This window comes from Episyrphus balteatus, chromosome 2 (genome assembly GCF_945859705.1).
Source record: "Episyrphus balteatus chromosome 2, idEpiBalt1.1, whole genome shotgun sequence".
Taxonomy (NCBI): domain Eukaryota; kingdom Metazoa; phylum Arthropoda; class Insecta; order Diptera; family Syrphidae; genus Episyrphus; species Episyrphus balteatus.
Window position 1 is genome coordinate 63,489,120 of NC_079135.1, and position 25,770 is coordinate 63,514,889.

At 34.2% G+C, this 25,770-nt stretch overlaps 2 protein-coding genes across 4 annotated transcripts in view; one reads left to right on the forward strand and one right to left on the reverse strand.

Annotated features, from left to right (window-relative positions):
• LOC129912522 (transcription initiation factor TFIID subunit 8) overlaps positions 1-25,770 on the reverse strand; it is a 488,289-nt gene that overhangs the window by 209,845 nt on the left and 252,674 nt on the right. The window lies entirely within an intron of this gene.
• LOC129912515 (dynein axonemal heavy chain 10) overlaps positions 1-25,770 on the forward strand; it is a 134,100-nt gene that overhangs the window by 99,546 nt on the left and 8,784 nt on the right. For 2 of the 3 annotated variants that reach the window (XM_055990796.1, XM_055990797.1), the window contains exons 57-67: positions 1,986-2,833; positions 3,026-4,486; positions 5,808-5,879; positions 6,014-6,271; positions 6,340-6,541; positions 6,614-6,756; positions 7,041-7,202; positions 17,296-17,470; positions 17,536-17,667; positions 21,838-22,049; positions 22,136-22,276. In XM_055990796.1, coding sequence (XP_055846771.1) covers positions 1,986-2,833; positions 3,026-4,486; positions 5,808-5,879; positions 6,014-6,271; positions 6,340-6,541; positions 6,614-6,756; positions 7,041-7,202; positions 17,296-17,470; positions 17,536-17,667; positions 21,838-22,049; positions 22,136-22,276 — 3,806 coding nt within the window. The remainder of the gene's footprint in view (positions 1-1,985; positions 2,834-3,025; positions 4,487-5,807; positions 5,880-6,013; positions 6,272-6,339; positions 6,542-6,613; positions 6,757-7,040; positions 7,203-17,295; positions 17,471-17,535; positions 17,668-21,837; positions 22,050-22,135; positions 22,277-25,770) is intronic. The other variant, XM_055990798.1, reaches the window with a different exon arrangement.

Sequence of the window (25,770 nt, forward strand, 5' to 3'; positions counted from 1 at the left end):
ATCAAAAGTAAAAAATTAAATTTTTAAAAAACTTTTTTTTTTAATTTTTTTTTACATTTTACACTTCAAAATTAAACAAATGAATAGGAGATATTAAAAATAAAAAACGGGTCTAGGGAATTACGTAAAAATCATCTGTACCAAGTTTCAAACAAATCCGTTTAGGCAATAGCACAGACCGACGGCGCACAGTGCGGTATTTTGGTCTAAAACCTGGCCAAAAATATTTGGGCTCATTTTTCACACAAAATAGGTAACAATGACTAAAAAGTTATTTAGAAGGAAAATTTTTCATTTTCTTGGTACAGTAAAACCCACTTAATTGCTTACCTCCCAATTAGCTGTGAAAAAAAAAAATTATTAAAAATTAAAAAATGCACGTACTGTCCTGTGCTATAACTTTTCTTAAAGCTAGTAGTTTACTCTTAATTTTAATTTTTGACTCAATTTGTTTCATTAAGTAGTTTTTGAGAAATTAAGTTTTAAAGATGGAATTTAGAAAAAAAGACATTTTTTTCGTTAATTAATTGATTCTGTATAAAACTTCAAATATCATGGACCTTTTTTATCATTATTTAATGACCTGGTAGTTTTAAGTCAAATACTAAAGAATGCATTGTAACAGAGTTCCTAAACAAATTAAAAAAAAAAACTAAAACATACCTACTTTTTTCCTGGGAAGCCCTGTTTTTTTTTATTTGCATTAACATTTTTTATTTGCATTTATTTGCATTATATCTAAAGAATATTGTGTCAAAATTTTAAGACGATTGGAGCCAAATTGACTAACGTTTTCAAAGCCTCATAACTTCAAAAACTACTGCACTGATTCTTTTGAAATTTGAAATACTATTTCTGTACATATTTTTTAATGTATCCCTATAAAAATTTTCTCATTAATATAATACATTCAATGGAATAATATAAAAATCTATTATTAAGGATCGTTTTTGAGGAGTTTTTTTTTTCAAAGGGGCCTTATTTCCGGGGGCCAAACTCGGTCAAAATCTTGAAATGCAATATTGTTCTACATACCTAGCAGTTTCACTCAGTATATTAAATGAAAATACAGTACGCTTTTGGTGATCTTAGGAAATTTTTTGATGCTAACTCCGAACCTTAACCCAAGACAATCTGACTTCCCTGACGTACCAATTTACGGGGCTAATTTTTGAGAAAAAAAAATTAAATTGTATCTACGATTGTTGGCAGGTTTAGTTTTATTCTATGTTGCTTTCTTTTCCTTTTATTTATGAGTATTTAAATTTTTGTTTTTTTTTTTTTGTGGCAACTTGCGACATACAATTTGCCACATTTTGGATACTGAATGCCACATGCCTCGTGCTACTTGCCACATGCACTTGCACCATGTTTCATGCCACATGCAACTTGTGACAAGAAACATCCAACTTGCCACGTGTTGTGTGTGTGTTTTTTTTTACCGTACTGCGGCGTACTGCATTTTTAAATACTAAAGTTCTACCAACTCTAAAGGTGAAACGATAGCCCTGCTGCCCAATTGTCTCGAAGATGGCGATCGCGTCATAATCCCTTTGACCTTAAATTTTCTCCACACGAAACCAATACTTGCCTTGCAAGTAAAAAAGTGAATAACTAAATTGTATAATACCTCACTTTGTAATTGTGGTGATGTTCTTTGTTGATTACCTGTTGGCCTTAAGATGAGACATAAAAAAATATATTTAATATGACATTCAACGAACCATACTTTATACTTTAATTTTATTTATCCTACACCCCAAATATCAATCAATACTTTAATTTTACATTTAACAATAAATAATAATATAGTTTATTTTTCATTACTATTAATGTTTAAAACATTTAAACACGCAAAAAAATGAATTATTACAAATGTGATTCCTAAGTTTAGATATAAAATTTTATATCTAAGTATTTGTTCTATGTATTCGTTCTATGTATTTGTTTTATGACTTATCATTAATTTATTCTCTCTAAATTAGAAAACGAAAACAACTTTATAAAAATCCAAAGCAATCGTCTACGAGAAGGAATAATAAAAATTGATGATGCTGCAGAACAAATTGATCAACTACGAATTATAGTAACCGAACAAAAGCAAAATGTCGAAGTAGCATCTACAGATTGTGAAACAATGATGGTTGATATTGAATCGTCAACACAAAAGGCAAATGTCAAAAAGGCGGAAGCATCTGAGAAATCTATGGAAGTTGAAATTAAAGGCAAACAAATAGCCATAGAAAAAGCTGATGCTGAGGTCGCATTGTCTGAGGCAATGCCTGCCCTCGAAGAAGCAAGACGTGCTTTGGCTAACCTTGATAAATCTCAAATTACTGAAATTCGTTCGTTTGCGACTCCACCACCCCAAGTTCAGGTAGTTTGTGAATGTGTTGCTATTCTTAAAGGACTTAAGGAAATTAATTGGAAGTCGGCCAAAGGTATGATGTCCGATGTAAACTTCCTTAGAAGCCTTATGGAAATGGACTGTGAGGCGTTAACGGCAAGACAAATCAACGCCTGTCGAGCTCATATGAAATCAGCGCCAGGACTTGATGACATGGATAAAATATCACAAGCAGGAGCAGGACTTTTGGGTTTTGTTCGTGCTGTGATATCCTTTTTCGAAGTATTTAGGGAAGTTAAACCGAAGAAGGAACGTGTTGATTTTCTGGAGCAAGAGCAAAACCTCCAGATCAAAATTCTATATAAGTTGAATAATGAAATAACCCAGTTGGAAGAAACACTCGATGTGTTGAACTCCAAATACGCAGAATCAATACGCCAGATGAAAATGCTAACTGAAATGATGAATCAAGCTGAAAGAAGATTGGTAAGTCAGTAAAAGGATATATTTAGTAGTTATACAATATGTAGAAGAAAATAGCTTATTGGCTTGAAATAACGAATTAATTTTAAGCACTATTACATTGAATAGTTTATTCGCTATTTTTATTTTTAGCGCATAAATTCTCAGTTCAAAATCTGTAAAAACATAAATCTGTAAAAAATTACTTTTCGCTAGGTTGCCTCAGATAGACTTATAAGTGGACTTACTTCTGAACGCAGTAGATGGAGTGAAGTTCTCATTGTACACGGCGAACAAAAGTCCAAACTAGTAGGACAGTGCCTTGTTTGTGCCTCGTTCTTGGCCTATGCTGGTGCCTTTTCATGGGAATTTCGTAAAACTATGCTCTACAACGATTGGTTAAATGATCTACGAAGCCATGAGATTCCTATTGCCGATGATTTTGATTTAGCAAGGTGCCTTTCAACAGAAGTACAAGTATGTGATTGGATATCCAAAGGCCTGCCACCGGATGAGTTTTCCGTTCAAAATGGTATTTTGACTGTTCGTGCATCTCGTTTCCCACTTTGCATCGATCCCCAAGAACAAGCACTTCGCTGGATCAAAAAGAGTGAGGCACAAAATAACTTGAAAATACTATCCTTCAACGATCCCGATTTCTTGAAACAAATCGAATCATCTATAATGTACGGGATTCCAGTGCTATTTCAAGACGTTGATGACTATATTGACCCGGTTATTGACCCTATACTGGAGAAAAATATTCGTGTTGCAGCTGGTAGAAAGTTTATCATACTTGGAGATCGCGAGGTTGATTATGACGAAAACTTCCGCATCTATCTTACTACAAAGTTTGCCAATCCGGTATTTGATCCTGCCGTTTACGCAAAAGCTATGGTTGTTAACTACAGTGTGACGAACTCAGGACTTGAAGATCAACTCTTAAGTGTTGTGGTGCAATGCGAAAGACCAGATTTAGAAGAGCAACGTGAAAAGCTCATATTGCAGACAAGTGAAAATAAGAAACTCCTAAAGCAATTGGAAGATTCTTTGCTCCGCGAACTAGCCACATCAACTGGAAACATGTTGGATAACATAGAATTAGTCGAAACATTGGAAAACGCTAAAACAAAAGCAAGTGCAATAACCAAACAATTGAAACTGTCTAGTGAAACTGTTCTTGACATTGAGAAACTTCGAGACGGTTATAGACCTGTTGCGAAACGAGGAGCAGTTTTATTCTTTGCACTGTCCGACATGGCAGCAGTTAGTTCAATGTACCAATATGCTCTTAATTCATTTTTAGACGTATTTGCTTATTCATTGAAAAAATCTGTTCCGGATTCATTGGTCTCTAAACGAATTTCTAATATTATAACAACCTTGACTGAGAATGTTTATTCTTTTGGTTGCATGGGTATTTTCGGAAAACATAAGCTTTTATTTTCGTTTCAATTGGCTACTAAATTAGAACAAAGCGATGGACGGCTCTCACAAGCTGAGATTAACTTCTTTATTAGAGGGTCGGTATCATTGAAAAAAAGCGAAAAACATTGCCCTGCTTCGTGGATAACTGAACAAAATTGGAAGAATATTGAAACTCTTTCTAATGAATTTCCATTTCATTTTGAAAATCTTGCTGAACACATCGAGCACCATTTAAATGAGTGGAAAGAGGTAAATGAAATTAAATGTTTAATTGTTATATTAGCTTCTTCGAAACTCAAAATTTTGCTCTATTCTAATTCTAACTTGGTATCTATTCTAATAACATGCCAAAAAATCAGTACATTACAATTATTGCCATTGCAAAAAAAGCTTAGAAATTCGTATTAAATGTATAAACAAGTCTAAATGCAATTGGTCGACACTCCACACATTCGTTCCGTAATTATAAAATTACAGGTTACAACAAACTGGACATAAAGCCAGATAAATTTCTTGTTTGTCATTGTTAGCTTCAATACAACCTGAGTAAAAACCTGGTGCAGGTTTTTACTCAGAAAACCTCAACCTTGCCAGATCTTTCAGGCTCCCCGATCACAGCAGTGTCTTCCAAGCCGAGATATTGGCAGTGAAAAATGCTGCTAAACAAATATCCATGATGGCGATATCACCTGCTGACATCACCTTTTTCATTGATAGCCAAGCGGCAATAAAAGCGATTTCTGTCACTTTAATCAAGTCAAAGCTTGTTTCTTGCTGTCGCGAAGAGCTTAGGGTTCTTGGTATGCAGCATAATGTAAGACTCTGCTGGGTTCCCGGCCACAGTGATGTGTTCGGCAGCGAAAAAGCGGATGAGCTTGCAAGGGAAGGCTCAGTTCTTGATCCCTCTCTCATAGACCATAACATCAGAATCCCACAATGTGAAATAAAGCGAAATATCGTCAACAATATTTTACAAAAAACCAATGAAAGATGGAACCTCCAAGAAACCTGCGGTCACACCAGGAAACTATGGCCGAACTTCGACGAGAAAAAATCAAATAAGATCTTACTACTTAGTAAACCTTCCTTAAGATCCCTAATAGGCGTCTTAACGGGACATAACCTACTAGGATACCACAAAATGAAAATGGGGCTTAGTACGGATGATCTATGCAGAGGCTCTGGCAATGAGGACGAACAGAAAAACACTGTTCACTTCCTTTGTAACTGCCCAGCACTCTGTCGCACTAGGAAAAAATTCTTAGGAAACTACTTCTTTAATAAATTAGAAGAACTATCGGAACTCTCAGGCAATAGCCTACTGAACTTTGTCAAGTCCTCCAAATGGCTCGAACAACCATAGCATTCATAGGTTAACACTTGTTCATGAAATTACAATACTTCAGGGTATCACAAGGGATCAACATTGATTTAAGTGTGACGGTAACAAAATCAACTGTCAGACCATATAACCTAACCTAGCTTTTATAAATGTTGCTTTTATCAAAAAAAAAAATGAAAAAGAACTGATTTTTTAACTCGTCTTTAATTATCTTCTATTATTAAATAGTGGTTTGAACTGGAGGTTCCCGAACAAACAACATGTCCTGGAGAGTTCAATTCAGTATGCAGTTCTTTCCAGGCAAGTATACTTTTATAGCTGGAACTTCTTTTTGTTTTTTTACTAAACCTTGCCTGTTTTCTTATAGAAAATTATATTCACATACATACTCTAACCCTTTCATAAAAAATATTTGTTGCATTTTCCCTGTACAGAAACTGATGTTACTTCGTTGTTTCCGAGAAGATCGAGTTTATTTGGCAATAAATAATTATATCATGGACACAATGGATGAATTTTTCATAACACCTCCAGTAATAAGCCTTCCGTTGATTTACGAACAATCAACAAACATGGTTCCAGTTTGTTTCATTTTGAGTGCGGGAACAGATCCAACAAATGACCTTTTGAACTTTGCAGGACGATCAAATCAAAAAATCTCACACATTTCCTTAGGACAAGGGCAAGAGAAGGTAATTTCTTTTCAAAATCAAATCTACCTAAAATCTACAAAATATATTTATATATTAATATTTTTAAGGCTGCTCTTAGCTTGTTGGATGCCTCGATACGCCAAGGCCAATGGCTATTGCTTCAAAATGGTCATCTGCTTATCAATTTTATTCGTCAAGTAGAAAAGTACTTAGAAAAAATTGAAAATCCTCACCCTGATTTTCGTCTTTGGATAACAACAGACCCAACACCAACTTTCCCAATAGGAATTCTCCAGCGATCACTTAAAGGTATAAACAGAATGGTTTAGTTATAAACTTTCATAAATTTATTAATCGATTAATTTCATTGATTTTTTTAAGTTGTGACTGAAGCACCAAATGGACTTAAGCTGAACCTGAATTCAACATTCTATAAACTAGAAGATGATTCTTTCAATTCCTGTGCGCATGTTGCTTTTAAACCTTTAGTTTATGTTTTAGCTTTCTTCCATGCTGTACTTCAAGTAAGTGTTCAAGTTTACAAACAAAAATAAAGTTAAATATATTTTCGTTCTATGAAAATTTACCATTCTAATTTTATCAATGCATAACAATATGAATAAGTTTAACATTTTTTTCGTAAGGCATCTTTTTTTGTAATAAAATAGATATATTTTTATGAAAAACACATTTTTGAAAAAAAAAGTGGGTTACGCCACTTTTGTTCTGGGTTACGCCTCAATTATAACAACAGTTTTCATAGAACGACAATGATGTTACCATTTTAAATTAAACTTCATCTTTTTAGGAACGTCGACGTTATGACAAACTTGGATGGAATATAAACTACGACTTCAACGAGTGTGATTTTGATGTTTGCCTCAACATAATTAAAACATATTTAAATAAGGCATTGGATGCAAAAGACTCACGTATACCTTGGGAGTCTCTTAAGTATTTGATTGGGGAGGTTTGTTTGAATCTAGTTAAAATTTTACTAAAAAGAACTGTTGTCCACAGCATTAAATTCCATGGTAGAATATTAAATATGACATGCGTTAACACGTTACTTTCTGACTTGCGACATATCACACCAATATACATAGTTCATACGAAATGGTAACGGAGTTACGAATAACAGAGTTACGCGCGACAGAGTTACGGCCGTCAAAGTTACGCGAAACCGAAGTTACGAAAAACTAGAGTTACGAAGTTATGTTAAGCTATGACATGTGATCTTTGGGTTGGCAACAATTGCGAGGAACGATATGGAACTATGCAAATACAAACAGGAGATTAACATTTTTCTCATTGGTCAGAACTAAATGAGTTAAGCGAAAATGGGTGTTATTTAATCTTGTAAAATTTTGATTGGATATGTATAGATATACAAAGTGGGTATAACAAAATACGCTTTGAATAATTATATTAATTCTTCTTCTTCTCCATTATCGACGATAGTCATGATCTCGGATGGGGTCACAACTCTCCCACTTTACTGCTTCACACTACGGCTCCGCATGTGGGGTTCGCCGGGTTGACCTCAGGAAACGTCGGCAGGCTTCTCGATTTTGAATTGTTCCATGTCTAAGGCCAACTGAATGCAGTTGTCGTTGCATTTGTCTTCTCCATTAGTTCTTAGGCCTGCCTCTTCTTCGCGATTGCGTTGGAACGTCGTAAGCGATCGCCTTTTGAACTGGGTTCTCAGGGTTTCGTCTTTGTACATGACAGTACCAGCTTAAACGGTCATGCTGTATTTTATCCAAGATGGTGTTTTTGATGTGAAGGCTTCCTCGGATTTTCTTGCTTCTGATTCGATCAAGCTTTGTTACTCCTGCTGTCATACGAAGCATCTTCATCTCAGCTGCTGTCAGTTTACTCTCATACGTTCTGTACATTGTCCAACATTGTGAACCGTATGTAAGTGCCGGGCGAACAACTGCAGTATAGAGCTTTCCTTTCAGTTTAGGGGGCATTTTTCGGTCACAGAAGATGGCAGAGTTTTCGCGCCACTTCATCCACCCTACACTTATTCGGTGGTTGATGTCGTCATCACAAGAAGCTTGGTTGTTGATCATAGATCCAAGATATTTGAACTTTTCGCACTTGGGAAGTGTTGTTCCATTCAGGTAAATGTCCGGAATAGGGCCGTCTGGGTCAGAAAATGGACAGCAGAGATATTCTGTCTTTTTCGCGCTTATCCGGTACCCACTTCCCTCCAGAACATCCACCCACACATCAAGTGCTCGTTGCAAGGATGTTGGATCTTCACTTATGATGGCTCCATCATCAGCAAAGAATAACTGATTCACTTTCGGATCCGTCACTTTTCCTTCAAGCAGAAAGTCAAGGACTGTAATAAAGAGCAAAGGACTCAGGACGCTTCCCTGGTGCACACCGACTTTGATTGGGAACTCTTCGGTGACTCCTGCGGGGCATTTTACCTTCGTTTTTACTTCATCGTACATGTCCTTGATCATCCGTACGTAGATTTCCGGAACCCCTCGCTGTCTCAGGGACACCCAAATCAGATCTCGTGGTTGTCTATCGAATGCCTTTTCGAAATCAACCAGCACAATATGCAAATCCCTCGAGGAATCACGGTGTTTTTCCATTCGGATTCTTAAACTCTGTATGGCATCTGTGGTTGATTTACCCGAGACAAACCCGCACTGGTCATCAGACAGCCGTATTATTTTTCGCAGTCGGCCGTCCAAAATCCGCTCAACGATCTTCATGGTGTGTGACATCAGCTTGATCGATCGGTAGTTATCACAGTTTCGTGTGTCCCCCTTTCCTTTGTAGATTGGGAGAAGGAAACTTTCTCTCCACTGATTTGGCATTTGGTCACCGCTAATGAGTTTGGAGATGAGAATCGTGAGCCTTTTACACCTAATGTCTCCCATCTTCTTCCAGAACTCAGAGGGTATTTCTTCTGGACCAATAGCTTTTCCTTTCTTGGAGTTTTTCACCGCCACGCTAACTTCTTCAACTGTAAGGTCGGGTACTTCGTCTAAATTAGGTTCGGCTGTTGGAAAGTATATCCTGGGAAATTGCTCATTTAGGAGTTCATCACAATACTGTCGCCACCTGTGGAGAATTTTGTCGTCATTCACAATAGTAGGCCTTGAGCATCGTTAATGAACTTTGGTGAACGTATTTCCTGAGCATTCCTTCTCCTTTGAGCGGCAATTTTGAAGATGGCTGCACCCTTGTTCATCTTGGCATGTCGCAGTTCCTGGAGAGCCTGGTTTGCATCAGCAGCTGGATCAGATATTTCCCCAAGCTCGCGATACATGCTTTCCGTACTCTCTGCTTTATGCTGGGCGCATTTCTTCTTGGCTTCCTTCTTGTAGCGCTTGTAGTCCATTTCGAGTCGTGCTTTTTCATCTCTATTATGAGAGGGGCATTTGGACCAAGCTTGGAAAGCGGTCTTTTTCCTTGATATCACTGCTTTGACTTCATCGCTCCACCACCATGTTTCTTTTTCCCGTTGGTAGTTTCCTTTTGATGTTCCTAGCAGTGACCTCGCCTTCGACAAGCAAGTTCGTTGCAGAGAGTCCCACATATTTTGTACTTTGCACTCTTCGTTTTGTAGTCTGCTGATGGTTCCGCACAGATAGTTTCTCATAACAGAGATGAATGCATTGCCTTTTCCTTTGTCCAGGTTGTACCACTTGATTCCTCCGGTAGCCTCTCTTTGTTTGTTTGCTGCCTTCGTCTCCATAAAAAATTCTGTCAGTAGGAGACGGTGTTGCTGGGCGATCGCTTCTCCTAATATCACTTTGCAGTCTTTCACTAGCGGCTTCATGAAACTAGATACCAGATGGTAGTCGATCTGTGTTTCATTTCCACCACTGCTATAAGTGATAAGGTGTCGGCTTTGTTTAATGAACATGGTATTCAACACTATAAGACCATGTGACCTGCACATGCTTAGAATTTCTTCACCAGGAGGGTTTCTAGTTCCGAATCCAAGGCCACCATGGCAGTCCTCGTAGTCTTCGTTGCCGTTCCCCACATGTCCATTTAAATCTCCACCCACAAACAAAAGCTCTTCCTTTGGGATGTCTTTAATGAGGTTGTGGAAGTCTAGCCAGAATGCATGTTTTTCCACCTGCTCACACCCAATTTGGGGAGCATATGCACTGACTATACCACACCTTTCCTTCCATCACCAGTTTAAGAGACATCAATCGGTCACTGGACTTCGAAATGGCCAAAACGCTTCCAAGAAGTTTTTCCGCAAGGATGACACCGATTCCGTTTCTACCTTGCTCTGTTCCGTAGTAGAACATCTTGTATTGTTTTGTCTTGACGTCTAAGAAACGGGCTCTGTTTCCAGTGTTTCGCCACTTGGTTTCTTGGACGCACAAGATGTCCACTCGCCTCCTCTTCATCATCTCTTCTAATTCACAGCTTCGGCCGTTCATACTGCCCACGTTCCAACTCGCGACTCTTAATTTTCTTCTCACCTCGTGCATTACTTTGCTAGCCCCCGGAATCCGTATAGCTCTGACCCGATTATTACTAATCGGTCCAGGATCAGTATTGTGCGAAGCATCTGTACTGCCTGGCGGGGTAGTGCTGCTCGTATTAGCAAGATTGTCCATAATGCTCGAAATTTTCCGAAAATTTCGCGAAACGTTATCGCATTTTTGTCGACACTGGCATGCTCCTATTTGTGTAATTTGATCGTCTTTTACTACGCCGGTGATCTCCAGTCGCCTAACCCAAGGAATTGCATGCACGCTTAATGGAAAGCTCTTAGATGTTGGAGTGTGTCGCTAGGCTCACCTTGATGTTATTTTGCCTAGATGTGATTTGCACCTTATAGACCTGTGCTCTGAATATGTCGGAGTAGCTCATATAAGGGGGTTCACCAAGTAGTTCGGCCTAACTGGAACTGCTGACGCTACCGTTGATTCTATAAATGAATTCTTCCGCTACCGTCAATTGTTGGGAGTGCCTTGGTGGGAACACTCCTTCGATGGGGGGGTAATTAGTAGCAACAGCCTACTCCGCTTCGACCTGTCGACCATGGGAGGCCCTTTTGCGAAAACTAGTTTCGCGATCGCATAGCTCTTAGCTTCATAGTAGTAGTCACCGTAAGCCCATCCGCCACGACAAGGCTTACCCCCATGGATTGGAATAATTATATTAATTAATAGAAAAAAAAAATACGTTGGTGCAATATTAGTTGGACAAATAAGAAGTTAATTTCAATTATGTCCCCCAAACTTACATAAGCATACTTATGTTGTTTTTTCTATTTCAACGTTTTTGCGATCTTCTCACAAAAACAAAACCATATATGTACATCTATACCTATCGAATCAAAATTTTAGAAGATTAAATAACACCCATTTTCGCTTAACTCATTTAGTTCTGACCAATGAGAAAAATGTTAATCTCTTGTTTTTATTTCCATAATTCCATATCGTTCCTCGCAATTGTTGCCAACCCAAAAATCACATGTCATAGCTTAACATAACTTTAGAGTTCGTAACTCTAGTTTTTCGTAACTTCGGTTTCGCGTAACTTTGACGGCCGTAACTCTGTCGTCCGTAACTCTGGAATTCGTAACTTCGTCGGTTTCCCAGTTCATACATTCATTCCTTTTCATCATAATATGTAGGGGTGAAGGGGGTACATTTGACATTTAGTTTTTAAAGGTCTGTATTTTCGAAAACTGTTAATGTATTCCAATGTCTTGTTTTGTATTATGGATCGGTGATTGTTAAAACAACATAAGTGACAAATTTTTTGAAACCACTTTTATAACTGTTTTGCATTGCTTATGGGTAGAACTAGTGTTGAGAGCAAAACCAACATGATTTGATATTTGGATCATATAAAATTTCGAGGTTAAAATACTCATATCTCTTCTGCCAATTTAGAAATTGAGTGTTAAAACACCTTAAGTACTTCAACATTAATTTGTTTTTTTTTTTTTACATTCAACCAGGGCTACCTTTGCGCCTCTAAAGAGGCGTTACTGTTGTTTAGCTCTGGTTTGACTTTTATAAGATTATTTTTATTAAATTTTGTCTTGTTTCTTGAAGAAATTATGCACAGGTAATATTTTTGTATTATTGTTATTATGTTAACACAATTTTAATTCTAAGAAATAGTGTTAAAAGGTTTGTGTTGCGGTTCGGGAAAGGCCCAAATGCGGTATTTCGTGTGACTATCGTACTTAACTTATTCTATTTTCGCATTTTTTTTTATTGGGGCCTCTTTTTTTATCAAAATCCTCTTTTTTGGCCTCTTTTTGAAAATCTACGAAGGTAGCCCTGCATTCAACGCTGGAAAAACGAAGTAAGTTAACTGCTGTTTCTTACAGTTTTTCGATGATTTAGTGTCAGTCAGTTGTTCGCGGTCATTCAAGTGGAATTGCATCTTTCAAAATGCTCTTGTTAATGAATTTAATTGGTATCAAATGAAAAAAAAAAACTATATCTTAGGAAAAAGTTTTACTATGAATTTTTTACTGCATTTGGATTAAGAATGTAAGATATTGCAATATAAGTATTGGTAATGCATCTTGCAATATGTGAAGGATTTATTAATAATAACACTGTGCTACAAAATACAAAAAAAACTTGTGACACTCGAGGACTGCCGCGGTAAAGCTATTGCATTGCATTTTTTATCAACTTATGCAATTATAATTTGTTTACCTACACTACACAAAACAAATGATTATATTTTGTATCTACCTATCAATTCATATTACAACAACAAGGTCACATTTGAAAACAACATGCATACACACAATCTCATGTCATAAACTTGTCCAGATAAAAAAATAAGAAAACACAAGAATACTTTTTTTCTTCTCTTCTGATTTAATATCGCAAGCGCAATCCAACGCTTTACTCCTTCACAAATCACAAAAAGTTGATCAAGAAAAAGAAGAATGGGAAGAGAAAACAAAAGAAAAGAAAATACAGAACAATGTATGGTCTTCTTCCTTACTCCTCTTTTTGTTGTCTAAGGACCAGTTGTACAAACGTGGTTCAGCCTCGGATCAGGAATTTAACTCGCCGATTTCGGCGGATTAGCAGTGGATCAACTTTGGTTCAAGGATGGATTTAGCTATTTCAGCCTATATTGACCTAGAACCTGTGTTAAAACTCAAAACTACCAGCGAATTAAGAAGATAAAAGTTGCTGAACCACGGATTAAATATTTGTAACTGGCCCTAACACAATTTATATAACCCTCTCTGGCTGAACCAAAACCATTCACACATCCATGCAAGCTTCGTACAATCGTATCATATGCATATACACACATACATACAATGTACTAATTTTTCGTTACGTTTTTTCTTGGTTAGCTCCCCATGCCAGGCCTGCGTTAAAATCTATGCAATAGCTTAAAAAAAAATAATACACCCGAGAAATAACATAGTGTAGGTCGTATGGTCGTATGGTCGAATAATGCATAAAAATATTTTTGTTATATTTTTGGAACCCTCCATTTTTTTTTTTATTTACAAAAAACCATTTTTACAGATCTTGCGATGTAATATATCAATATTTCAGTCATTTTTCTAACAATTCTCAATATGTTATATGTTTTTGGAAAGAGGATTTCCAGACCTTTTGAATGATGTATATAAGTCTATTGTTTAAACAAATAAAGTGTAGGTTTTTATCCCACAAATCTTGAAAAAGTGATTTTTTTCCCAATTTTTTCAACTTTACCAAATTTTTTTTGCAAAATAAAACAAAGAAAAAAATAGAGTAAGGTTATGTTCTGAAAGAATATACATTAAGGCACAAATTGGCGTATTTTTTTATTGAATTTGACCAAAACTGCGGAATCTATGCTATTTTTTCGTAAATAGAAAATGTGGCTTTTCATGATGTGAATTGCAAGGTGCATAATAGGGTGTTCGTTATTTTAAAATAATAAGAATTTCTATGCTCCTAGGATCTTATATGGTTGGAAATAAAGTCACTTACTTAATTCTAACCCGTGCCGCCAAGCGGTTGAAGTTTCTTATGGGAATAACATGGGGTTTCTTGGACCTTGTTCGATCAATTTTAAATTCCACCCAAACCATTCGTTCAAAAAATTTAAAACTTTACAGACTCAAATTTAATAAGTGCAGCTATCATGTGAAAATTTTTCAGATTTTTAATTGTTATAATTTTAGAGATTTAGCTTGGTAAAAAAAGTCATTTTTTCAGATTTGTTCAAAAATCGCTTTTTATTTGTTTAATGTCAAAAAATTAAAAACCATACAAACCATGATATTTTGCACTTCAAATAACCATTAAAATTTTGACAACATTGAGCCAATCAATAAAAAGTGTAAGATGCAAAAATGCATTTTATCCGTTTTTGAAGTACGTCACAAGAATATAACTTTTGGACAATATTAATAAGACTTATTCATTGCTGGGTCGCAGAACGGCCACGCTCCATACAAATTTGCCCATTCTCCATTTAGTTTTATGTTGTTGGATTTTATATATTAATAAAATTGCTGATTTAATAATGCATTTTTATTCATTACTTTTTTTTTCTAATATTTTGGATGTAATATGACTGTCAAAACAACATATCTTCAAGTAATTAAGTTATTTTGACTCCCAACAAAATGTTGGGTGTTAAAACAACACATAAAATACATTCATTTTTGTAAAAATCTCCTTTGATAAAGATATTTTGTTTTAATTTTAGCTAGTTACAACTATCAGTACTACCTCTAAACCAATTTTAAAGCTTAAATTGTCAATGCAGCTTCATCGTCAAAAGTCTCTCCTGAAAAAAATAAAAATGTTACTTATGTTGTTTTAACAATCACCGATTCATTTGATTTATTGACTATTCAAGATTATACTAACAGTAAATTTTTTGTTTTGCAACATTTCAACATTTAAAAAAATAATGTTTTCTAAAAAAAAGTCATTTTGTCAAAAGTGCCTCGGGACCGGGGCACATTTGACTTTATGTACCCCTTACATTTGACAATAGTGGATTAAACTCCACATCGTGTGCATTATATTTTAAAAACTATCAGCGGAAAAATTCCTACTGGGCTGAATTTTGGTATACAGCTTAATGACGGCTTTGTTATGAAGATGTGAAAAATCGACATCGACATATCGTGTCCGCGTTAAGAGTTAGAGGGGTCAAAAGGTCACGAAAAGTTTTTCTCAAATATCTCGCGACCTATTGATCGGAGGTCATCAGAGGTTATGTACATATATAAAAATTGATGGTCGTGAAATTATCTACAACATATGCCCAACACATTTTTCTGTGAGATGAACCGTTTCGCAAGTAGAGCGCAGAGAAGGTGACTAGATTGCACTCTTATACAAAAAAAAAAATGTTTGGTTTTTTTTGCTCGATTTTTGAGGTTTTTATCGAAGTAGCTTGAATTTTTTTAGTTTTATTAACTTATTTTATTACGTAAATACGGATTAACTAAAAAAATGAATATGTACATATGGGATAAAAAATATTATGCAAAAGGGGGAACCACGTTTTTTAGAAATGTTGTATGTTTCCTTTTTTGAACAATAAGCGCTTTCATTATTAAGAACACACTTTTTAAACATGGTTCAATTTTAGTTTTGAGCTTGGTATAAACCTTAAATTACCATTAAGCTTTTTCAGCAGCTAATTCTGTTGTAAGGTATTCTGCAACTCTTGAGAAGCTCCAAACGACATTTTCTATGGAATTCATGTTTGGAAAATTGATAACAAGCTCAAAACTAAAATTGAACAATGTTTAAAAAGTGTGTTCTTATTGTTCAAAAAAGGGAAACATACAACATTTCCAAAAAACGTGGTTCCCCCTTTTGCATTATAATTTTTATCCCAATGTGTACCTACATTTTTATTTTTTTTAGTTAATCAGTATTTACGTAATAAGATAATATAACCAAAAAAAATAAATCAATAAATTAATTTTCTAAAAAGAAGAAGAAAAAACAAAACCATAAAATATTAAAAAAAAATCCCTCAATTTATATCTTAATCAAAATTAATCGATGTCGTTTTATTTTTAAATAAATTATTTAATATATAATTCTCCTAACCTAACCTTTTCTATTAGGTTCAGAAATCGCTTAAAAAAATTAGATCAGAAATACAGAAAACACGTGGTACTCCGCGAAAAGTTAATGAAAGACTGAGAAATTTCAAAAAGTTTCTTTAAATCAAACTAAGCTTCTATCTTCATCCAAACTATTCTTTATTAAGGGCACGATCATACCGAAAAATGCAAAGTTAAATGTGCCCCCGGTGTCAAATGTACCCCCGCTTACCCTACACAGCTTTTCAAATGTTTCATTAATCGTTTGTCCTAAATAGTGGTGCATGACATAAGATGGTTTTACTGTTTTCTGTTCGTTGAAGGTGTTAGAAAAAGCAACGGTTAAGTTTATTTCAAAAAGGGCCAACAGGGAAAAATTAATTTTTTTTTGTTCATCAGAATTTTCCATTAAACGAATAACTGGAACTACGTAAGTGTAATTTAACTATTAAATTAACATTTGAAAAACATGGTCAGACTATAATTGCTTAGTTTTAGAAAAATCATCCTATTAAGCCCGAGTAAAATATAAATTGAATTAAATAAAAATCTTCTTTTGGCCCCAAAGAACAGCCGAACTAGTATTTATTATGTAACTGATTTAAAAACAAAATTATTCTAAGGAATGATCTCAACACAAATAGTATGTCAATTATCAAATTATTCAAAGTTAGTTGTTTTTTTTTTCTGGATTTTTTTTAAATTATGGTGATTTGGTGAGCATTGTTAGAAGATTGATTGTGAGCGAGTGTGCTTTTAAACATAAAATTTTCAAATGAAAAATACAATTGCAGGTATTGAATAAAATTAAAGAGTAGTTATGGAAATACTAAATGTTTTTTGTTCAATTAAATGGCAGTGGGAAAAGAGTCTGCCACATATAGATATTTTTATTGTATAGTATACCCTTCTATTCTGCTTCGATACATAGTTTTTTGACACAACAGTTTTTCTACAATGATATCTGTTAGTAAATAAACTTTACCTAACAATATTTCAGGTTATGTACGGAGGTAGGGTTATCGACGATTATGACCGGCGTATTGTTCAAACATATCTGAATGAATATATGGGCGATTTTATTTTCGACAGTTTTCAGCCATTTTTCTTTTATAAAGATAATGAATTTGAGTACGGAATGCCCATAGATATGGATCATGTCGATGATATTGCAGGTATTTGTTATAAAAACAAAATAATTTTTACTAACAAGTATTTAGTAAATTTTGTTTTCTTAAAGCTTATGTAGATCAGCTTCCATTAGTTAACACTCCTGAAGTCTTTGGATTACATGCAAATGCAGATATCGGAAACTATACTCAAGCCACCAAAGCCATTTGGAGTCATTTAATTGATTTGCAGCCACAGACGGGTATGTACAAACTGTTAATTTAAATTTATTATAAATGTATTGATTAAAAATAATTCAAACCACAACTTAAAACAAAAAACTCTTTTTAACATGCAATTCAAAGCTGTTAAATGGAATAACGAAATACAGGGTAAATTTTTGACTTAATTATGCAAAAAGTATTTATTTATTCCTTCACTGTTTTCATTTTTAAGAGTATTGTGTGTGTGTATTATAGTCTAAGAGCCGGCAGCATTTTTGGCATTTTGGTGTTTTTTGTATGGAAAAAACCCATGTTCGATACTTTTGAGGGCGTCTGGGGTCTGGGAGTAGGAAGGCTTAAACTTACATTTTCTAAACCAGGAAAAGGCATTAGTGGAGTCATATTAGATTTATACCTCGGAATCCACGGAAAGTCGATGAATCTGTAAAACAAGTATAGGGCTGCATTATCAAAAGGTCAAATAAGAAAGTTAAAAAAAAAAAAAAAAAATTTCACCGCTCTCGATTAGAAAAATTTTTAAGGACCGTTTACTGTCATTTCGTATGCAAGCGTTCAATCGGAATTGCTGTCTCATTTTAGATTTTGCTCAAACTTAGTAGGGATGTTCTCTAGGACTGTAAGGCCCATTTCACACGTCGCCGAGAACCGAATAAACGGCCCGGATAGCCGGTTGCTAGGTACACCTTCTAATGGGCGCCTTAACACGTACAAACCGAAACCATGTTCACGGTTCGGAGAAATATATATTTTTCTTGTCTTTGCTTCAACTTAGCTGCCGTTCTGGTTTTCTTCTCATGTGCTGTAGTCAAGAATTTTTTTGAAAAATTATTTTTAGTTCTGGGATAATAAATACGTATTTTTTAAATATTTACTCGAAAATTACTATTCTTAAGCTTTAAAATACCGTTTCAAACAAAGAGATTATCTTCAATAAAGGCAAAATTATTGTAACATGAAAATGACGTATTGCAAAAGTTCAAATGCGGGTAGTGGGGAAACCACGCAACTAAAAATTAAATCATCATGGATTTGTCCTAGAGAACATCCCTACAAAGTTTGAGCAAAATCTAAAATGAGACAGCAATTCCGATCGAACGCTTGCATACGGAATGACAGAAAACGGTCCTTAAAAATTGTTGTAATCGAGAGCGGTAAAATTTTTGTTTTTTAACTTTCTTATTTGACCTATTAATAATGCAGCCCTATACTTGTTTTACAGAGATTCCTCGACTTTCCCTGGATTCCGAGATTTTACCAATTGTATGCTTAATTTTACTCGACTACATTGAATGTTAATATTTGGCCATCATACGGTTACTCTAAGCAAAAAAATAATTATTTAATTTTTGACGTGATAACGTCTTATAAATCGACGGCAGCCACTACGAAAAAGTGACGCCATTTTCTCCATTTCCACTTGAAATTTTTAGCAGTGCGGCACAAATTTTAAATCAAAATTAAAAATAAACTATAAGAGACGCAAAAATTGTCTATATGAAAGATAATAACCTAAAGTTGAACATATTTGAAGGATTTTAAAAAATTCCGTCATTTAATAGGGTAAATATTGGTAAAACAAAATTTTAAAAAAGTAATTATTTTCTAAACGCGATGTTGCACATAGGAGCATCTGCCAATTTTACGCGGACAAAATTATTTTTCCGGTTCATCTTCATCAACAAGGTAAAAGCTTGTATTTAGTACTGGAATAAAATGTTTTAAGTGTTGATTTCAATGAAAACATTTTTCTTACTAAACCACTTTTTGATCAAACAAAAAAGTGTCAAGAATGGATCCCAATGGTTTGTTAAAGCGGAAAAAACATAAGGATACAAGTTCTGTAACTCAAGAATGTGAATCTTTAAAAAAAAACTTAAAATATGGATGCTGAATACAAGGTAACCATTTTAAAAAACCTAAAATCTTTAAGAAGGGAAAATGTGTCGAAGTTGCACTTATTTGCCCATTTTTTTTACAGATTCAATTAGATAAGAGTTTAACCTTTAGAAAACATTAAATTTTATCACACAATAATGTGAAATTGTATAACTTAGCTATCTCCTTACCAACACAGAAATTTAGTTTTTTTACGATTAAATTATATTAAGATTCAACATATCACTTTTTTATTTATAAAGTAATACAACATTTAGATACAACATCTAGTAGATAGTTTCGTATCTCCTTATCAATATTCCATAAAAACATTTTTCTACATCCACTTCAAAAAAAAGTACTTACTTAAGCACAGTCGCTAAATTACAAAAAAAATAATTTTATATTTGGGCTTAAAACTTTGAACTCTAGACCGCTGCTGTTAGTCACCTAAAGGAATAATCAATTTTAAAACTATTAAAAAAGGCTAAGAAAGTTATCTACTTTTAGTATGATGTTGATTTTTTTACGTTTGGATCAGTTTAAAATTTCGTGTTTTGTCCACCTAAATTGACTAAATACCCCTATGTGCGTTGTAGAAAGTTGAATTTTTTTTTAAATCGATAAGTACCTAAGTTTATTTTAGGGCTAACAATAATATTAAAAATATGCTAAAAAAATTTCAAAACCAAGTTATAAATGGTTTCTTAAATCTAAAACATAAGGTAGTAAGAAGTAATTACAGGTAAGGAATTTTTTTTTGATAATTTAAAAAACCTCATTCGAAAGTTTAAAAAAAAACAAAGTTAGGGATCTATTACGAATTTTTTTCTAAGTCTCTGCGTTCCGAAATATGAATTTTTGAAAAACACCTATACTTTTTTTGGGGTATTTTCGTTTGGGTTTTTATTTTTATAAATTTTTCGTAGCGTTAAAAAATCTCAAACTTATAGAACATATTATAGTCTATAACTGAGCGCATGCATGCGGTATTTTAAAATGATTTTTGGCCGAACAACGGGTAAAACAATTTTTTTTTGTCCCAAGTTATTTGACCTTTTTTTAACCATTTTTTATTTTTATCTTTTTTTTGCAACAGATAAATGAATGAAATTTATACTGTAGATAGATAATAGGCAGGACTATAGATATATGTGCAATATTTCAATCAATTTCGTATCCACAATTTTGGGATAACGGCAGGGGCGTACGTCGAGTTGTCGGGGCCCCGGGGCAAGACTAAATTTTGGGGCCCCTTTGATATAGAAAATAAGAACAAATAAAAAAGTACGTAAACGCCCACTAATTTTTGTTGGGACCCCTGATAAACCTACCTATCATTTGTTGGTCGCTAAGATTATGCAAGTAATATTTTTTGGGGTCCCAAGATAATATGTAATTTTTCTTTCAAAAAAGCAATTTATTTTTTTTGGACCCCTGAGGTAAATTTTTTTTTAGATGAAATATTATGTGGCTGGCTACCAATTCTGAAAAATATAATTTGTTTCCCTTGTGTCCCAAGTGATTCATGTCAAATATTTTATCTTTTTGCTTCGATACTTTTATGTACAGTTGCCTTCTCTGCATTGTCTCTTTACGGGGCCCTGGCGTGTTGGGGGCCCCGGGGCACCGCCCCACTTGCCCCAATGGTGTGTACGCCCCTGGATAACGGTAAAATAAAGATCTATTTTTCAACATGTTCTTTATTTTGATCTAGAGCGGATAAGATATTTATTTAACTTTATTGAGCATGTTGATAATATTACCTTTCTAATGTAATAGGCTATTGATTATGTCGAAAAATACATGGTAATAACAATAAGGAAATAAGACGTGGTTTTTTATTACATTTGCTCTAACAAAAAAAAAGAAGATTAAGTTTTCTTCAAAATTCTGGACTCATTGAAAATTAACCGAAGTATGGCCATTTGAACCTATCATTTTTTCGTATTTTTAGTTTTACTCAAGCAAAAAGAAACATTTGAGGGGAAAGTACGATAACTTAGGAGCCAAGAATTGATATCGGTTTTTGTAGAGGGGTCTAATACAATGATTGTTTATTATGGGAGGGAGGTATATCTCACCTCGTTTAGTCGGGAGGGGCAATTTTCTAAAAAAATACTTAAAATTGAAAAAAAAAAATATTAAACAACAATGGCAGCCTCAAACCTCGGCAGCTAAATGTTTTGTAAAATGATATAACATTCATTGTAAAGTAATAATAAATAATAATAAAAATTATATTATACCTATTTAAATAAAAAAACGGATCAGAAAAGTATTATATACATACCTACAATATTTTTACTTAGGTGACGTATTGGGTGGTACCAGTCGTGATGAATTTATAGATAGTATCGCCGCAGACATTCTTAATAAGCTACCACAATATTTTGAGGTTTGGCGAATCAAAAAAATGTTTCAAATGAACATTACACCAACAGGAGTAGTTTTATTACAAGAACTTGAAAGATTTAATTTACTCACTGCTCGTATGCGAAAAACATTGGAACTTCTTCGAAAGGTAACTGCAACTAAATATAAATAATGAAAAACAATTTTGATTAGTTAGATCCAATTTAAAAATGAATAATAAATTAATATTTAAAGGCTTTGGCTGGTGAGACTGGAATGGACAATATGCTTGATAACATTGCAAATTCATTGTTAAATGGAAAATTGCCGTCTTACTGGGCTAGTCTTACTCCAGCTACGTGTAAACAACTTGGAAGCTGGATAGAACAATTATTGGTAATTTATTGTTTTTTCTTTGTTAGGTATTTTATGAGTTATAACGCACATGTGCTGCGAAACCACTGGGAAATTTTTCGTTTAGTATTTGATATATGTTCTATAGGTTTGATGTTTTAATTTTTTTAAGCACACACAGTTTTGCAGTTTGTTGGTTTTTGTCTTCGACTGTGAAAAAAGTTACTTAAGGTTTCTCGAACCATTTTTAAAAGTTTCTTATGCAATTCCTTCTTAGCACTTTGAATGATCTGAGTTTAAACGTCCAAGGTACAGTGCGGTTCGTTTATATAAATTTCATTTTTTGTAGGTGTGTGCAAGAATAACCAAAAAAATTGTATTTATTAGAATGGTTATTTAGTTCTTAATAGAAAAACAAAAAGAAATAGTGGGTGAGTGGAAGTTAACGGTACTTTTTACTCCTTCTTGTCACTGATGTAAGAAAAAGGGCGGTGTTCTAAGGTTTCACATGATTAGACGCACACCTTAAGTTAGTTAGTTTGGTGAGATCTATTGCGCTGATTTGATTAAATTTGGAAGATTTAGCATCAAGAAGTTATTTTTTAGTGATTTTCATTCAAAATCTGTTAAAAAAAGCTCTGAGCGCGAAAAAAAAAATAGGATGAAGTGATCATTTCGAGAGAAATTATTTTAAAAACAGTGCCTCCTAAGAAAAAAAAGAAAATTTATAAAAAAAGCGTCAAAAACAGCTCTTTCCCCGAGCAAAATTAAAAAAAAAGCTGGGATAACGGCAAGAACATCAACTTTTTGGTGAACTTTTTTAAAGGCTGAACATCCTAGATTAAAATAAAACTTAAAAAAAGTCGATTTATCATAATTTTAAGAAAACACTAATCCGTAAGAAAATCTTCTTAAAAATTTCCCTTGTTTATAAGTCGAATACTAATTCTCAGTGGAGAGGGGTTGTTTTCATTGTTTCTTGTTATAAGAGAATTTGTCTCATGTTTTTCGTTGGTCATTTGGATCTTTAAAAAAAATTAATTTCTCGGCTTGTGTGGGTCGTAGAGAGCTATTTTTTTTTATTGTAGATAATTTAAAGGACTATAATAGTATTATATTTTGTTAGCCAATACTTGCACCGTTTGCAAAATAATAAGGCAAGAGTTTGTTAAACAAAAAACCGATTTCGATTTAATATTATTTATTTTTTATTTGCTTAAACAAAAAGAATGTGCACTAAATCGATAGAAAATGTTGTAACGAACAATGAATGGCTTTATTTTTTGACGTAGGACATCCTGAAGACGAGTTATTATCAAAAAATGATGTTTGGGTGTTTTCGCACCGGTTCGCACCGGTTTCTTTGGTGATAAAGAGTTCATTTTTTCTTTCAAATGTAGGTAATTAAGTGGGCTACAAAAAAAGATAGAAAAAAGTTAATCATAATATAAGCTTTTTTCGAAATAAAAACGAAAATCTGTTTTTTACAACTAGAATTCGACTTAAACTGGCTGCCATTTTGTAGTTACTCACTTTAAAACAATGAATTTACATTTAAACGATAGAAAATATTATAAGGAAGAGAATGTATGTCCATTTTTTGTCTACGACATACTGGAGCTTAGACCTTAGAAGTAAAATATCCCAAAAAATGCATTTGTGTGAATAACTCAGCTGAAAAGAATGATCCAGGTGGTAGGAAATTGGGTTTAAGCCTTTTAAATATACCCCTATCCATCAATGAAGTAAAAACTAACAGTGCCTCTGTGCGCAAGGTTAGGCTCTTTTTTCCAAAGCTTTGACGGGAGTAATTCTTGAAAGTACAATATTTTCAGGTCTATTCTGCTATTCGATTCACGTGAATCGAAAGATTTAATTCATTAACCACGTCGAGTTGTCTTCGATAAACTTATGTCTTTCGATAATAAGACGTTGATTCTGTTTTAGTAATTTTTTTTTGAACATTTAATCTTAGCCGCCATTTAAATGCATGTTATTTTAGACTTTCACGTGAATCGAAAAGCAGAATAGGGCTTTTTACAAATAACCCATTTCGTGAATACCTACATATTAATTTTGTTTTGACATATAAATATTACTGTACAGCTGATCAAGGGGCACGGTAGTGCCCAGCCAAGTTCTCTAGCAACTTTGGCACTACACCCTTATTTACAGGAAACAACTCAGGCCATTTTCGACCTCTCTCTAACTTCCACACCAAAGATGCTAGAAATTTCACAAAATTTCAGCTTGCTACGATGAGTAGTTTTTGAGATATAGGGCTTCGAAAATCTCAAAAACCGTAACTGACTGACTGACTGACTGACTGACTGATTCACTCACTGACAGATCATCAAAATTATGGAGAACTTCCCGTTATCGTAGAAACTTGAAATTTTACACGGTGATAGGACTTGTGGTGTATACAAAGGAAAAAATCAAATATTATAGAGCACTTCTGATTATCTTAGAATCTTGAAATTTGGTAGAATGGTGGAGTTGGTAGTTTATACAAAGGAAAAAATTTAAAATTTGAGAATGTCAGCCAGGGGGCGTGGCAACCGCCCATTTTCACTGAATTTTCATCAAATATAGAGATTTTCAATTCTACAGCCTTACCTTGCAAAAAGTAGTGAAATCACAACAAAAACATTACTGTTAAAAAAAGAGCCAAGTTCTCCTATGTTGAAATTATGCTGGCACAAAAAGTACTGAGATGTAAAAGTGTATCAAGTTCTAAAGTTTGAGTTCAAATTCGTATCAATAAGATTTTGATTGTTTACTTGGCAATTTTTGAAATAACTTTAAAAATCGGAAATTAAAAGAAAAATTGTCAAGAGAACAATCAAAATTTTATTGATACGAATTTGAACCCAAACTTTAGAACTTGGTACACTTTTACATCTCAGTACTTTTTGTGCCAGCATAATTTCAACATAGGAGAACTTGGCTCTTTTTTTAACAGTAATGTTTTTGTTGTGATTTATGTTAGCTGCGTTCCTTTGGGAATATTTATTAGAGCTCTTGATACCCGGATAGGATACCCGAATACTCGCCCGAGTACCCGGCGTTTGATTAAAAAAAAAATCGGAAAAAAATCAATATGGCTACCTTCAAACGCTTATAACATAAGAACGCCTTAACCAATGCTAGTGTTTATTGTCTTAAATTGTAGCTTAGAATATACCAATCATTTTTGGTTTTTGGTAAAAAAAAAAAATTTCCACCTATCATAGATCCCATGGCCCTAATACTCTTAAATCAAACACTTCCAAATAAAACAAACAAATAGTTTTATTGTACCCGGGTACTCGGGTATTATAATACATGAAACTACCGGGTACCCGAACTACCTGGGTACCCGGGTACTCGAGTAATACCCGAAGACTCGAGTACCCGGGTATTTGTGACCAGCGGCGGATCCAGGATTTTTTTCTGGGGGGGGGGGGGGGGGCACAAGGGACGGATTGGGAAAAAAATCAGCAATAACAGTTAGAAATAAAGTGAAGTATCATACGACTGACTGACAAACAGCG